We start from the raw sequence: 16,008 nt of genomic DNA, 5'->3' as shown, positions 1-16,008 counted from the left end.
GGTGGTTAGACTCTCTCTTGTTGGAGATGGTCATTGCCTGGCACTTATCTGGCGCGAATGTTACTTGCCACTTATGAGCCCAAGCCTGGATGTTGTCCAGGTCTTGCTGCATGCAGGCTCGGACTGCTTCATTATCTAAAGGGTTGCGAATGGAACTGAACACTGTGCAGTCATCAGCGAACATCCCCATTTCTGACCTTATGATGGAGGGAAGGTCATTGATGAAGCAGCTGAAGATGGTTGGGCCTAGGACACTGCCCTGAAGAACTCCTGCAGCAATGCCCTGGGGCTGAGATGATTGGCCTCCAACAACCACTACCATCTTCCTTTGTGCTAGGTATGACTCCAGCCACTGGAGAGTTTTCCCCCTGATTCCCATTGACTTCAATTTTACTAGGGCTCCTTGGTGCCACACTCGGTCAAATGCTGCCTTGATGTCAAGGGCAGTCACTCTCACCTCACCTCTGGAATTCAGCTCTTTTGTCCATGTTTGGACCAAGGCTGTAATGAGGTCTGGAGCCGAGTGGTCCTGGCGGAACCCAAACTGAGCATCGGTGAGCAGGTTATTGGTGAGTAAGTGCCGCTTGATAGCACTGTCGACGACACCTTCCATTACTTTGCTGATGATTGAGAGTAGACTGATGGGGCGGTAATTGGCCGGATTGGATTTGTCCTGCTTTTTGTGGACAGGACATACCTGGGCAATTTTCCACATTGTCGGGTAGATGCCAGTGTTGTAGCTGTACTGGAACAGCTTGGCTAGAGGCGCAGCTAGTTCTGGAGCACAAGTCTTCAGCACTACAGCTGGGATGTTGTCGGGGCCCATAGCCTTTGCTATATCCAGTGCACTCAGCCGTTTCTTGATATCACGTGGAGTGAATCGAATTGACCAAAGACTGGCTTCCGTGATGATGGGGATATCGGGAGGAGGCTGAGATTGATCATCCACTCGGCACTTTTGGCTGAAGATGGGTCCTTCTGCTCTTCCAAAACACTGAGTCTACTTCCATTTACAGTATAATTACTGCTGTGTTTTTTTATCCAATCTATCCACCTATCCAATCTAATCTTGATTGTTGACATACTTTCTGCCTCAACCACTAACTCTGGAAGTGAATTCCACAGCCTCACAACATTCTGTGTAAAGAAGTTTCTCCTGCCCCCTGTTCTAAATCTCTTATATTTAATTTTGTATCTGTGGCCCCTCGTTCTTGACCCCTCAACGACTGGAAACAGTCTGCTTCTAACTACCCCTTCCCATCTTTCATAATTTTAAACACTTCTATTATATTACCCCATAATCTGTGCTGTTCCCAATTTTTCAAGTCTTACTTCATATTTGTATTTCCTCATACCATACACAGTGAATCTGTGTGGTACTCTCTCTAATGTCTCAATATCCTTCCGATAGTGTGGAAACCAATACTGCACACAGTATTCTAGCGGAGGTTTTATTGAGGTTTTATACAGATTCATCATTACCTGTTGGATTTTATATTCTATACCTTGGGATAAAACCATTCCCTCCAGGCCTTTATCATTGATATACACAGTGAACAGAAGTGGCCCCAAAATTAAACCCTGGGGGATGCCACTAACTATTTCCAACCTCTGAAAAACTGTCCTTAACTCCTATTCTCCAAATTCTGTTTGCTATCCTCCCCCAGTTCCCTACCACTTAATCTTCTCTAATAAACTCCCATGTGGCACTTTGTCAAATGCTTTTCTAATGTCCATGTACACTATATCCACTGCATTTCTCTCATTCTGTGAGGTATGTCAAGCATGATCATCCGTTTTGAAATCAGTGCTGGGTACTTCTAACTATTTTCTAGACACTTGGTCATTTCATCCTTCATTAAAGACTCTAACATTATTCCTACCACAGATGTTAACCGGACTGGCCTGTAATTACCCAGATTAGCTCTGTTTCTCTTTTTAAAAATGGGTTCTACATTGGCCACTCTCCAGTCCTTTGGCATATATCCACACACATTAGGGCCTTGAAGTATAATTTCTAGGGCCTCAGCAATTTCCTACCTGAATTTCCTCGTAATCCTAGGATGTATCCCATTGGGCCCTGGAGCTATGTTTTCTTTTAACTTAAATAACTTATCTAAAATTTTCCTTTTATTCTTCATAATATCATAATCTTGCTCTCAGCCACTTTAGGATTCACCTCCTCTCCAATATCCTTCTGTTTAGTGAACACTGAAGGAAAGTACTTATGAAGTAATTCTGCCATTTTTGACCATCATCTACAAATTGACAATCCTCTCTTCTTGCTTTTAGCAATTACCTTTTTACTGATATACTTTACTGCTCCTTTGATATTTTTTGAAATTTTTTCCTCATGTTCCTTCTTAGCTGTCCTTATTCTGCTCTTAATCTCTTTTCTTATTTTCTCACAATCTCCTTTAGTTTTTCTCATTATTATTATTTTTATAGTGATCACAAGCCCTCCGGTTCAATTTTAATTGAATTCCAACCCCATTTTTTATCCATAGCATCCTAAAACTCCTAGTAGTTTCCTTCTTTTTTAATGAAATGTACCTATTCTGTCCTTTGCAATCTCTACTTTAAAATCATTACAGTGTTGCTGTGCAGTTCTATGTGCCAATTTCTCTTTCCACCTCAACTTAGTAAGCTCGCTCCTCATCTTTCTAAAATCTGCCCTATTGAACTCGGTCCTAAATATGGCCGACTCAATACTTGCCAAAACATACACAGTTAAATTATTTGTGAATTCTTTTTTTCCTGTGCTCTATCTTCAGAATTCTTCCTTGCCTGCCTACATGGTTCTTGCCCTAGATTGTAACTTTTATTGGGAGGTGGGAGTCAGGGAAAATGGAACAGACAATTTGCTAGTCCTTAAACGGATGGTAATTCAAAGTCCTTCCCTGTCCGCAATGTTCTTTAAATCTCAAGTAAGAAATAGTGTACTATGTTACAGTACCTCTGTGAATGACTAGAGTTTGAGGGAAAGCTATTTGTTATTCTCTATTCGCAGTGGTCAGGCAAACATATCTGGCCCTTAAAGCATAACATAAATCTGCACCCTTGGGTCTACATGCTATTACATGACAACAACTTGCATGGATATAGCACCTTTAACATAGCAAAACATCCCAAAGTACTTCAGACAAAAACTGAGCCACTTAAGGAGATATTAGGACAGGTGTCTATTAGAGAGGTAGGTTTTAAGGAGAGTCTTAAAGATAGGATAGATATATGTACAATATTAGTACCACCTCATAGGCAAATCATAGTATTCCATAACTAGCATGAAAATCAGACATGTCATGTGCATGAAAGTTGTTGAAAATACCAATACAAAAAACTGGCTAAGAAAGTGCCATGTTAGGAAAAGTGCTTCTGCAATGCCAACCTTTGATAATTGGCCCACAGACTTTGGAATCATGTAGAAAATGCTTTTTGGCACACAACGGATACTCAGATTTGTGGTTTTCGGTATTTTTATAATATATTTTTAATATACTCTATTTAAAGATGAAAGGTTAGGGATATTTTATACATATAAAATTTAATTATGGCTTGTCTGGCCGACATTGCCCAAGGCTGAATGACAAGTGATATTTTACACTCTTTATCGATTGTAGATCTCTGAGAAAGTATTATAATGTGCAGCTGTTCTTTAAAGGGGACTTTTATGAACATTTTGACATTCCCTGCAACAGACATGTTTAATTCTTGAGAGCTGGTCAGTTTTCTATCACACCTATCACGTTTGGCAGGTCAGTGCAAAGAATAATGTAATACCTTCTGTGATCTGAAACTTTCCCATCTAGTGTTGAAATGTCTAGTCTCTCTGTCAGTGTCAGTTGCTATAATTCACTTCCTTGGACCAATTATGACCTATATCGTAGCTGCAGGTAAAAAAAAAGTCTCTTAGCACCGTTTAAAGATAAAGACAGAGATATTTAGAAACTCTGCTGAAGAGCTGTTGGCTTTTTTACTTGTTGTTAAATCACACTTTGAAACTCATTAAGTAAACCTTACTTTTCTTAAACATCAGATGAAAAGCATTTGTACCAATGAAATGAATAGCCAGCTTCACATACAGGTTTTCGTTTGACAAAAAGTGGGACTTTATGGGCTCAATTTTAAACTTAAATTGCAGGTACGTTGGGGGCGGGGGGGCTGCGAAAATTGCAGAAATGCAGAGCGGGTTTGAAAGCCGGCTCCAACCCGTCGACTTCCGAGTTCCCCACAGACGCACCTGTGTGCGCGCGCTTCCTGAATCCGGAAGTCCCGCCGATGTTAAAGAACCAAATGTACCTCATTAAGGTACTTAAGGCACTTTACTTGTGACATATTAGGTAGTTAGAATGATTTTTAACTTACCTGGGCGGCTTTCCCACTGCTTCTGAACCTGGCGGGAAGGGCCGGATCAGGCAAAAAGAAACAAAATAAATTAAATAACAAACCATTGCAATAAGTTAAAACACAAAATCAACCTACCTTTCCACTCTGCTCCGATGTCTCCCTCTCCGATCTCCCCCTTTTCTCCCTGCTGATGTCCCCCCAATCTCCCCCTCTTCACACCCCCCGATGTCCCCCGATATCCCCCCGATCTCCCCCCTTTGCTCCCCAGATGCCTCCTCAATCTCCCCTTCTTCCCCCCCGATACTCCCCGATCTTCCCCTCTCCCCCCTAATCTTCCCCTCTCCCCCCCGATCTTCCCCTTCCCCCCCCATCTTCCCCTCTCCCCCCCATGCCCCACCGATCTTCCCCTCTCCCACCCGATCTTCCCCTTCCCCCCCCCATCTTCCCCTCTCCCCCCCATGCCCCACCGATCTTCCCCTCTCCCCCCTCGATCTTCCCCTCTCCCCCCCTAATCTTCCATTCCAGCGCCGGATGACGTTTCGCTCTCTCTCTTTCTCTCCCCCCCTCCTCGGCTGCCAGGCACTAAACCTGGAACAAACTTTAATCACCTTCAACTACATTGCGATCGCATCGGAAACGGTAAGTTTTTTTTATTTGGGTTTGCCACGTGCACCTTCACTGCCAACCCACCACCATTTCAAAATTGAGCCCTGTATTTTTTTTTATTTGTTCATGGGTTGTGGGCATCACTGGCGAGGCTGGCATTTATTGCCCTTGAGAAGGTGGTGGTGAGCCGCCTTCTTGAACCGCTGCAGTCCGTGTGGTGAAGGTTCTCCCACAGTGCTGCTAGGAAGGGATTTCCAGGATTTTGACCCAGCGACGATGAAGGAACGGCGATATATTTCCAAGTCGGGATGGTGTGTGACTTGGAGGGGAACGTGCAGGTGGTGTTGTTCCCATGTACCTGCTGCTCTTGTCCTTCTATGTGGTAGAGGTCGCGGGTTTGGGAGGTGCTGTCGAAGAAGCCTTGGCGAGTTGCTGCAGTGCATCCTGTGGATGGTACACACTGCAGCCACTGTACGCCGGTGGTGAAGGGAGTGAATGTTTAGGATGGTGGATGGGGTGCCAATCAAGCGGGCTGCTTTGTCCTGGATGGTGTCGAGCTTCTTGAGTGTTGTTGGAGCTGTACTCATCCAGGCAAGTGGAGAGTATTCCATCACACTCCTGACTTGTGCCTTGTAGATGGTGGAAAGGCTTTGGGGAGTCAGGAGGTGAGTCACTTGCCGCAGAATACCCAGCCTCTGACCTGCTCTTGTAACCACAGTATTTATATGGCTGGTCCAGTTAAATTTCTGGCCAATGGTGACCCTCAGGATGTTGATGGTGGGGGATTCGGCGATGGTAATGCCGTTGAATGTCAAGGGGAGGTGGTTAGACTCTCTCTTGTTGGAGATGGTCATTGCCTGGCACTTGTCTGGCACGAATGTTACTTGCCACTTATGAGCCCAAGCCTGGATGTTGTCCAGGTCTTGCTGCATGCTTCATTATCTGAGGGGTTGCGAATGGAACTGAACACTGTGCAATCATCAGCGAACATCCCAATTTCTGACCTTATGATGGAGGGAAGGTCATTGATGAAGCAGCTGAAGATGATTGGGCCTAGGACAGTGCCTTAAGGAACTCCTGCAGCAATGTCCTGGGGCTGAGATGATTGGCCTCGAACAACCACTACCATCTTCCTTTGTGCTAGGTATGACTCCAGCCACTGGAGAGTTTTCCTCCTGATTCCCATTGATTTCAATTTTACTAGGGCTCCTTGGTGCCACACTCGGTCAAATGCTGCCTGGATGTCAAGGGCACTCACTCTCACCTCACCTCTGGAATTCAGCTCTATATCTTTTTTTTGTAAACATTATACACAGTGTTATTTACTTATTTTTTGGGTTAGTGCTAACCAAGCAGATTTCTCGTTGTAGCAAAATCTTAAGTGCATTTATAAAGATCAGGGTTATGATTTTGCTATGCCTTGCATACAGAGGACATTTTCACTCCAAGTTTGGTTTTTAATCTGTTGAATTATTATTTTTGCTGGGTTTTACAAGTGCAACAAAAGTTGCATCTTTTAAATGTTTGTTATTTGTCAGGTTAGAGAGGTGAGTTTGAATACGATATAGAAGCTGCAGGATGGTCTCCCTGACAGTAACGGAAAAAGGAATTGTGGGCAAACACTTAATGATTCAATTTGTACAGCATTCCCAATATTGTTACCCACTCAGACCTGTTAATAGTTTCACTGCAGTAGATTTAATTGCACATTTTTATTTTTGGAACTTAGTGCAAATATTTTAATCTCGGATATCAAGGGCTTAGAGAGGGGGTAAGGGAAATTTACTAGAATGGTACCAGGGATGCGGGACTTCAGTTATGTGGAGAGACTAGAGAAGCTGGGATTGTTCTCCTTGGAGCAGAGAAGGTTAAGGGGAGATTTAATAGAAGTGTTCAAAATTATGAAGGGTTTTGATAGAGTAGATAGAGAGAAACTGTTTTCATTGGCAGGAGGGTCAGTAACCAAAGAACACAGATTTAAGATGATTGGTAGAAGAATGAGCGGGGAGATGAGGAGAACTTTTTTACGCAGCGAGTTGTTGTGATCTGAAATGCACGGCCTGAAAGGATTGTGAAAGCAGATTCAATAGTAACTTTCAAAAGGGAATTGGATATATACTTGAAAAGGAAACATTTGCAGGGCAATGGGGAAAGATCAGGGGAGTGGGACTAATTGGATATCTCTTTCAAAGAGTTGGCACAAGCACAATGGGCTGAATGGCCTCCTTCTGTGCTGTATAATTCTATGACTCTAGGATTCAACACTAAGAATTAGGAGGTCATTTAAAAAGAGAGAGAACTGCAAAAGTCTGATGTACAACTGAAGTGTAGCATCACAGTGCCTGGGATTACACCCAAATGGCCTTTCTTCATGTATGACATCCACGATTTTCTGATCGGTGTTACATTAATGCTGGTTACATTTCAATGAGTTACAGCCCATTTTAAAATAACGGCAATCAGAAAATCTAGACTGAACTGTCAGCAGGTTATTCACAACTGGGCATTATACCTGAACCTGATCCTGCTCTCAACATGCACTTTCCAGCAGCAGTCACTGGATTGCAATCATGAGTGGGTACCCTGGGTGATTTTTGTGGTCCTTAGCCCAGGAGTGCTGAGAAAAATTGTGGCAACCCTGCTGCCTGAGATCAGCTAACTCAGCACTCGAACCTGGGATGTTCCTGGTCTGCATGTCTCAGTTGCACACAAGGCAATGAACTTATCAACTGAACTGTCAGAAGACAGAGGACTGTGGAGATATTAGTATCTGTTTGATTCCCATGGGGTTGGGGAAGAATGTATAGAAATGTCAAATGTGGAGGTGGTCAGGCATGGTCTCTGTAAGGAGTGGGCTTGTTGGATCGAATGGCCTTTTCTCATTCTAAGCTTTCTCATATTCTTAGCTTAAGATGACCTGTATTGCACTCCCTGCAAAAAAATTCTATATAGCTCAACCTTAGCTGCTACACATTCCTAACTTTTGAAACAAGTTGTAAGTAGAAATTTTCCAGAGACTATTTGTAGAAAAAAAAGTTCTGAAATGACCTTGCAGAGTCACTAATCACTTGGAAATCATGGTCCAAAAAATACTAAAAACACGTGTGCAGTCTGTAGTAATTGTTCCAATACTTGCCTGTTATATGCACCAATGTAATATTGGACCTACAAAACTAACGGCTTGTGCCAGTAAGGTCGAAAAAGACTATTGCCCTGCTTATTATCTAATCAAAATAATTATAAATATATTCAAGTTTATCTATAACTAGAGGATGTCATCCTGACAATGATAAAAAAGAATATTTCTGTCCATTTCTTTTCATTTAGCATAAATTTTGCTTGTGTTCTTTTCTTGGGAGAATAGCCCAGAATTCACTGTGATAATGACGGTGAGGCTAACAGCGTTCACCGTTATTTATGCGCAATCCAGACAGCAACTTCCGGCGAGCGCAAACCCGCAGTTAGACCCGGAAATCTGGAAGTTGCTGTCCGAGATGCGCTGCTCCTCCATCAGCTTCACGAAAACGGCATCTCGCCATCTGGCTCACCATTGAAAATACATTGAATGGCGTGAAGTTCCTGTATTTGCATGGTAGATACGAACTAAGCTCGCCGCAAAAAGTTAGGAAACACCCTTTTAATGACGTGATAATTCTTAATTACTGCCAAACAATGTCTCTGACACTGAAAATTACCCTTTACAAGTGTGGAGTCTCATTCCTTCTGCTTTTAATTGTTGTTGGAGATTTCTTTAAAAATGTAATTTTTTTTTACCTTTTCTTTCTCTCTCTCTTAATCCAAGCTTTCTTACCCTCTCTTTATTTCTCTTTCTGTACCTGATTTGATATTGAATTCACTATTCTAACTTACACTTCCTGGTTCAGATTCTGTGCTGCTCATTAACAATTCTTCAATCTGAGTGGTTAAGGAGATACACAGTTGTTTGCCCTGTTCACACAGGTCCCAAATGCCCTGTTGAGGGCGTCACGCTGTTTGGATCTCTAATTTACAGTAATTTCCAGCGCAAAAGCTCATGGAGAGTATGTTCGCTGTTCACAGTAAATTCTGGCCCATTAAGTGACCCATATTTTAAACTTGTAATCCCTCTAATGCACTACTGTATTGATCTATATTTAATGCGAAAGTGGTTGACAGAAATGTGTTGTCAGGACTGAAACATCCAGAATATTATCCATCAGTGTAGTCCAATTTGGTTTGGTAAAGAAGATCTCTCATCCAGTTAAGAATTGCACATTTCAGTGATTTACTCATCAAAATAGTCCTCCTTAGCTCTTCACTCACAACATGCTGAGAAATCATTCTGGAGAAATTCAGTCTTTTATGCCGAATTGCAACACCACAAAAGCAATGACATTCTTTTTTCTTTCAGCGCCTGCTGATTCAATAGTAGACTGGTTTCTCAGTAAAATTATCCCAAGTGGGTTGCATGATCTAGAGTACCAGTTTGCTAACTGTCCCACTAAAACAACTAGGAACAGTATTTTCTAACCAAGCTAATGTAGGAACATAGAAACATAGCAACAGGAGTAGGCCATTCAGCCCCTCGAGCCTGTTCCGCCATTCAATTAGATCATGGCTGTTCTGTATCTTAACTCCATCTACTCTCCTTGGTTCAGTAATTCTTAATGCTCTTGCCTAACAAAGAACTATCAATCTCAGTTTTGAAATTTCCAATTGACCCCCAGCCTCAACAACTTTTGGAGGGAAGAAGAGTTCCAGATTTCCGCTACCCTTTGTGTGAAGAAATGCTTCCTGATTTCACCCCTGAATGGCCTAGCTCTAATTTTAAGGTTACACCCCGTTGTATAATGTATCCTCACAATGTATCCTATTGTGAAAAAAATATTGGAATGTCTCAAGCTGAATTTGTCAAGAACAAAACGAATTGTAGTAAGTGGACTGAGCCAGAGATTAACGAGCAGTCTGGTCCATTGGCTTCTAATTATTTTTAAAAGTTGCACAGTTGAGCTCTGCTTAATTGGGAAATAAACTGCTTTGTGGAATGTTTGAGGTTCGATCCCGATCTACGACGACCTAGCTGATCTATGTTGGTGGCAATTGACCTCAATGCTCCTGGGCTAGGCAGGGGGAAAGAAAGAAAGAGCAGCTAGGGTTCACACTATTGATCACTATCCAGTGATCTCTGCTGGAAAGTAAGCATTGTAGGTGAAAGGATTAGACTTGGCTAGTATGCCCTGCAAATAACCTGCTGACACTCACTATCAGTGCTGATAGTGAAAGATAGAAACCTGGGTGAGATACTGGAAGACTGACGGTGTCTCAGAGTTCTGGAATCCACCTCTGGGAACACAGTGATCAGCCCTTGAAATGCCCCTCCCCCACCCAGCAGGCGCGGTATCCATTCCAAGGGTAAGGGTTTATGGCGAGACAGATCCAATGGTGCCATTTTAGAAACAACGCACACATTCGACCCTGGCATCTGCACTCTGGCAGATTCTCCATGGCTCATTATGGCAAATACCCCCTCCCTTGTTATGGCCTTCTCCTGCCAGTGTATCCCTCCCCCACAGTGGAGAGACTTTTGCAACAAAAGTCTCTCCACTGAAATCAGAACCCTCAATGCAGATTGAGGAATGGGATCCTCAGCCAGGGATTGGTGTAGGCGAGGTGTCCCTGTGCCTACATCACACAAGTTGAAAATGTACTTGCCCCAAGGGCATAGTGGTTTACCTCGTTCCCCTCCATTTGTAGCAGATGGTGTTGTCAGACGCAGAGACCAGGTGCTCGGCCCACAGTTGACACCTGCGGAGAATAAGCAATCTGGTAGCAATCGCTGGCAGTAAGTGTGTTATTCTTCATGGGTTTTACGGACAGATTTTTGGAAGGACTGAGCTTAAGTGAAACAGAAAAAAAGGGAAATTACAACAACACCATCTGAATCCAATCTACCCAAAGCGAGAAGCACCTGAATATAATCCTCTGGACTCAACTGAATTTTTGGAAATGTCAGATGTAGTACAGTCCAGTACAGCAGAAGTTCATTAGAACAAAAGTCATGGGGACCAGCAAGATAGCTTTGAGCATTAAATCTTATCAAGGTTTGAGCTCCACTCTGTAGTATACAGGAGCCTCTGCTGGGATCAATGGAAGAAATTATAGTAAATAAACCGGTACTACTACAGTACTAAGCATTTATTCAGTACATTTTACTGTATAATGCAAGGCTAAAGTCCACTATGATCAAACTTATTGCAGTTTTACTGGTCAAAATATTTGGATCAAATTCATCACAATTAGATCTTTTATGGCTCTACTGTGAAAAATCACTTGTGTTAGTTTATAATATTTTACACAGGCAAGTAATGTGTAGGGGATTTTCTGATAAGAAAGAAAGACAGACTTGCATTTACATAGCGCCTTTCATGATCTCAGGATGTCCCAAAACACTTTACATCCAATTAAGCACTTTTTTAAGGTGTAGTCACTATTGTAATGAAGGAAACGTGGCAGCCAATTTGTGCACAGCAAGGTCCCACAAACAGCAATGTGAAAATAACCAGATAATTTGTTTTTTTAGTGATGTGGGTTGAAGGATAAATATTGGCCAGGGCACCGGGGAGAACTCCTCTGGGCTTCTTCAAAATAGTGTCATGGAATCTTTTCCGTCCACCTGAGTGGGCAGATGGGGCCTCGGTTTAACATCTCATCCAAAAGACAGCACCTCCGACGGTGCAGCACTCCCTCAGTACTGCACTGGAGTGTTAGCCTAGATTTTGTGCTCAAGCCTCTGTCGTGGGACTTGTGCTCACAACCTTCTGACTCAGAGGCAAGAGTGCTACCACTGAGCCACAGCTAACGATTTTGAGGGTTAAGATTAATAAAAGTTGTTTGTAAAGCATGGGTAGTTCATTTGGTTTCTTACATGGATTGGTCTGATTGCCATCTAGTATATGATTTCATTAATGATGGTAACAGAATTGAACATATTAATGTATTGCAGTTGTCTACTGATCCCATGCAGGACATTTTTTAAAGAATAATGCTCCAGTTTGGTTTTTTTAGCTATATCTCTGTCAAAAGATTTTTGGAAATTCTTATCGTGTGGCAATTGAACAACTAAGAACTGCTTGGAGTGGTGAATAAATCGTTTCCGCAAGGAGATATAGTTATTGGTGAATGAGCAGACCCCCAGAACATCTGGCAACGGGGTTCTAAGCGGGACACAAATCTTAAACAAAGCTTGAAATAATCAGAGTTTAGTGCGTGGTAGGAGGCTCCTAACTTTTTGTGAATAATGCCCACTCAAAAACAATTCTAGATTCCATGGAAGATAATTCAAAGATTATACCATCAAGAAGGAAGCAGAAGACTTCAACCACACCTATAAAGGGGGAGGGAGATTTTCAGGCTGCCTGCTGGGTGGAAACAGCGAGGTAGTGCTCTGAATATGGTGGGGTATGACTTACCGCCCTGTTCCTGCTGACAGTGTGGCTGATCTAGTTATCCAAGGGCCTACTGCTGGGCATCTGCCTGAGTCAGGCGGGAGGCCATTTTAAGAAACAAATTGGAGTCCTGTGTCAGACTTAGGAACCCGATTGCCATTTTGGGACTCAGCTAGGCGGAGCAGGAACCGTGCACTCTCTGCCTAATTTCAGCTGGCGGTTTAGCCAAAGGGGAGCCTAGAAGGTGAGTCTTAATTTATATTTGTGGGGGGCGGGAGGAGTAGGGTTGCTCCTACAGGCTCCACAAAAACAACCTGGCACAGCAGAACCTCCCCTCAGGACCTTCCTTTCTCTGGGCCTGGAGTATTTTGGTAAAACTGCCTTCCTCACACCCATTAAAGGAACAATAGATCAAAACTGTCTTTTTCTAAAAAAAAGATAAAGGAAGCTAGTCATTTAATGCTGGATGCTTCTGATCTGATGCCTCAAACCTATAAGCATTTTCCAATCTCCAGAGTTCCCTCACCAAGCAACAGTTAAACTCTGATTGACCTAACACTGCGTTTACTTAGCAGTTAGACTCTGTGACATTAAAGAGACACAGTTTCACCTGGGCAGCAGAATAATACATTATAGATATGACAATCCTGCCCTTGTGAAACGCATCATCTGACTGAACATGAGCAATGCCACAGCAAAGCCTCCAATGTTACATTATATTTTTTAATTCAAATTGCTATAGAAGAGGTGATAATGTTTTCAAAAGATGTTTCACCTTTTCTTTATTGTATATTAAATAAATAAAAGGAAAATGATATGAAGGAAAGCACATGTCAAAATTTTAAAAAATCAAATTGCCTTTTTCAATGAGGGGATATTGTGTGCTTCTTCTTCTGCACATTAGAGGGACATTTTCCCTCACCAATTTTTCAGCAATTTTCTCCCATCCTTACCGCCCCTGAAGGGTTGAATCCTTGCTGAGGTCCAGTTCCACAGGCTCTGATTTTCCTCCTGTTCCCTGCCCAAGTGACCCTTATTCATGTAGGCCTTGACATCGAGTGGCAGCAATTTACCCGATCAGAAGGAGCATGGCAGCCTATCCAATGTCCACGCACAAGCATGGCTCCCCATTGGGAGCTCAGGATCGGCAAAGTTATTTCCCACCCATGTGTACTTTTCTACAGGGGCCACCGCATAGTCATCAGTAGCAGGTGATTTTTCTGCTCCCTTGTCTGAGGTACTTAGGCCACAATTTTAACCCAGACAGTACTGCCTCCATGTTGTCTCCAAGTCAGCTGGACTTACAGGCACAAAAGTGAGTGTCTTGTCAGTCTCAGTTTTACACGATCCCCAGTAAAATTAATTAGTATCAAGCTTTTTGAACTTTAACCAATTGAGTTAATACGTCTTTAAATAGAAGCCACTGATTTTTTTCCTGCATTTATGTGGTGTTGCAACAGACCAGATAGGGATGTGTGACTGGGTTTGGCTTCCTTCAGGATTTAATTCTTCTGAATTAAGTGATTAGCTAAAGAATAATGAATACCTAGGAGTGAATACAAGGCAGTGATTCAACCTCTGGGGTCAAATGAAGTCATAGACCATAAGAGCGAAACTGCAGCAATTTATAATTGTCACGCAAACTCTGAGATTGAATAATTCCTTTGAAAACATTCCAAGTCTCTGCTTTTTTTAAAAAAAATTGTCTACTATTAGTTTTATGAGGTAGCTCTAATCTAATTTAGCATCAACATTTTGCTTGCAATAGCGATCACAGAATTCCTCAGTGAACCTCACCTTATTGATGTGTGATAGCATTCACCCTGGAGGGCAAATTAATCACAAGGTTGTTCCTGCAAGCTCACCGTCGGATAACTAGATTTAAAATAAATTTGCCCATCACTATTTGCTCTGGGAAGTTGTTGGTGGTGAGCCTTCTCCTTGAACCACTGCAATTTTTGTGGTGATGCCACAATGGTGTTCAATAGAAGAGGTGATAATGTTTTCAAAAGATGTTTCACCTTTTCTTTATTGTATTGTATATTAAATAAATAAAAGGAAAATGATATGAAGGAAAGCACATGTCAAAATTTTTAAAAATCAAATTGCCTTTTTCAATGAGGGGATATTGTGTGCTTCTTCTTCTGCACATTAGAGGAACATTTTCCCTCACCAATTTTTCAGCAATTTTCTCCCATCCTTACCGCCCCTGAAGGGTTGAATCCTTGCTGAGGTCCAGTTCCACAGGCCCAAGGCCCACATGAATAAGGGTCACTTGGGCAGGTTGACAAGTACAAAGAACCCATGTAAATGGGGTACAATATAAAGACTAATGTCATTATATTTAGTTTTGAAACAGGAAAGAGAGTGATTACTATTGGACTAGTTTACTAGGAATGAGTCCTGCATCATATGTCAACTGAAGGAGATTATGAGGCATGAAAGAACTTTTTCATAGGACTTATGTTTGGATTACAGGGCATATTTGGATGTGAAAGAACTGAAGAACATTCTGAAACTGGATGCTGCAACACATCTCAATATATTCTTTGCCAATTCATCTGATGAAGAGCTGGCTGGAGTTGCCACATGGCCTTGGGACAAAGAGGCCCTAACACATCTAGGTAGACGACGTATGATTTAAAAAAAAATGATTGTACATAGATGACCACTCTTCTCATTCATCTTGATTTTTTATTTTGTGTTGACAACCAGTTGGCCAAATCAATCTTTTCCTTTAGTTTACTGCATGATATTACCTTCAGATAGTTCTGCCTCAGCAGTCCCACCATCACTCTCTCTCTCTCTCTCTCTCACTCAATCTTCTGCTGGCCACCATCCTTCCAAATGATTCCCACACTCAGTCGCACTTTTCCTAATGTTCAGGCATGTGATACAATGTAACAATCTCACTCTCTGCTTGGAAAATTCCACATAGTAACATTCACTCAATAAAAGTAAATGGAAGAATCTTAAAAAAAAAACAGAAAACCTAAACGGATAATCTCAGTCCCACAACTCTTTCTCTACAAGACATTATGGTATTTTTGCCTTGGCATCGGGCTAAGTTATCAGAGGAGCAAGAACTAGTCAAACACACCTGGTAATTTTTACTATTGTACCGACAGGAAATTAGCTAAGAAAATGACACTTGGGACAAATCTCAATCAAACTTTATTGCAATTTGTTTTAACGTGGTAGCATATTATGTGGTCTAGATTCATTGCCATGTGGTAAAGTAATAGGCATTCACCAAACACCTCAGTAGTCTCCAGGTACTTTTTGTTCAGGTAAGCAATTGACAACCTAGCAGCTATTAGTTCTCATTCATCAACCACTGATATCCTCCTATCTGCTCTGCCTAATTATTCAGAAGTGCTGCAGTTCCTCATATTTCCTCACTTGCTGAAAATGCACCGCAACAGTGGCAAGAAAGTCTTAAGAATAGAAAAAAAAGGAAAGACATGGGAGGGGAGGCATGGGAATCAGAAGTTGTAAACAGCTAAGCAGAAACAGAGCTCAATCAAGTAAAGTGCTGCATCAGTTGTCCTGAAATAAATCCATGCACCCCTTACATTGAAGATTAATCTGAAAGTGAACTTTTTATTTAGTGTAATGGACTGGTGTGTTA

General features: G+C 42.0%; 1 protein-coding gene across 1 annotated transcript in view; it reads left to right on the top strand.

The window, feature by feature from the left end:
• The window catches only part of LOC137300497 (pappalysin-1-like), a 249,366-nt gene that overhangs the window by 38,140 nt on the left and 195,218 nt on the right, over window positions 1–16,008 (top strand). The window contains exon 3 of the mRNA XM_067969581.1: window positions 14,856–15,001. Within this exon, the coding sequence (XP_067825682.1) occupies window positions 14,856–15,001 (146 nt within the window). The remainder of the gene's footprint in view (window positions 1–14,855; window positions 15,002–16,008) is intronic.

Source organism: Heptranchias perlo, chromosome 31, assembly GCF_035084215.1.
Source record: "Heptranchias perlo isolate sHepPer1 chromosome 31, sHepPer1.hap1, whole genome shotgun sequence".
NCBI lineage: Eukaryota > Metazoa > Chordata > Chondrichthyes > Hexanchiformes > Hexanchidae > Heptranchias > Heptranchias perlo.
This window is presented reverse-complemented; position numbering and strand designations above follow the sequence as displayed.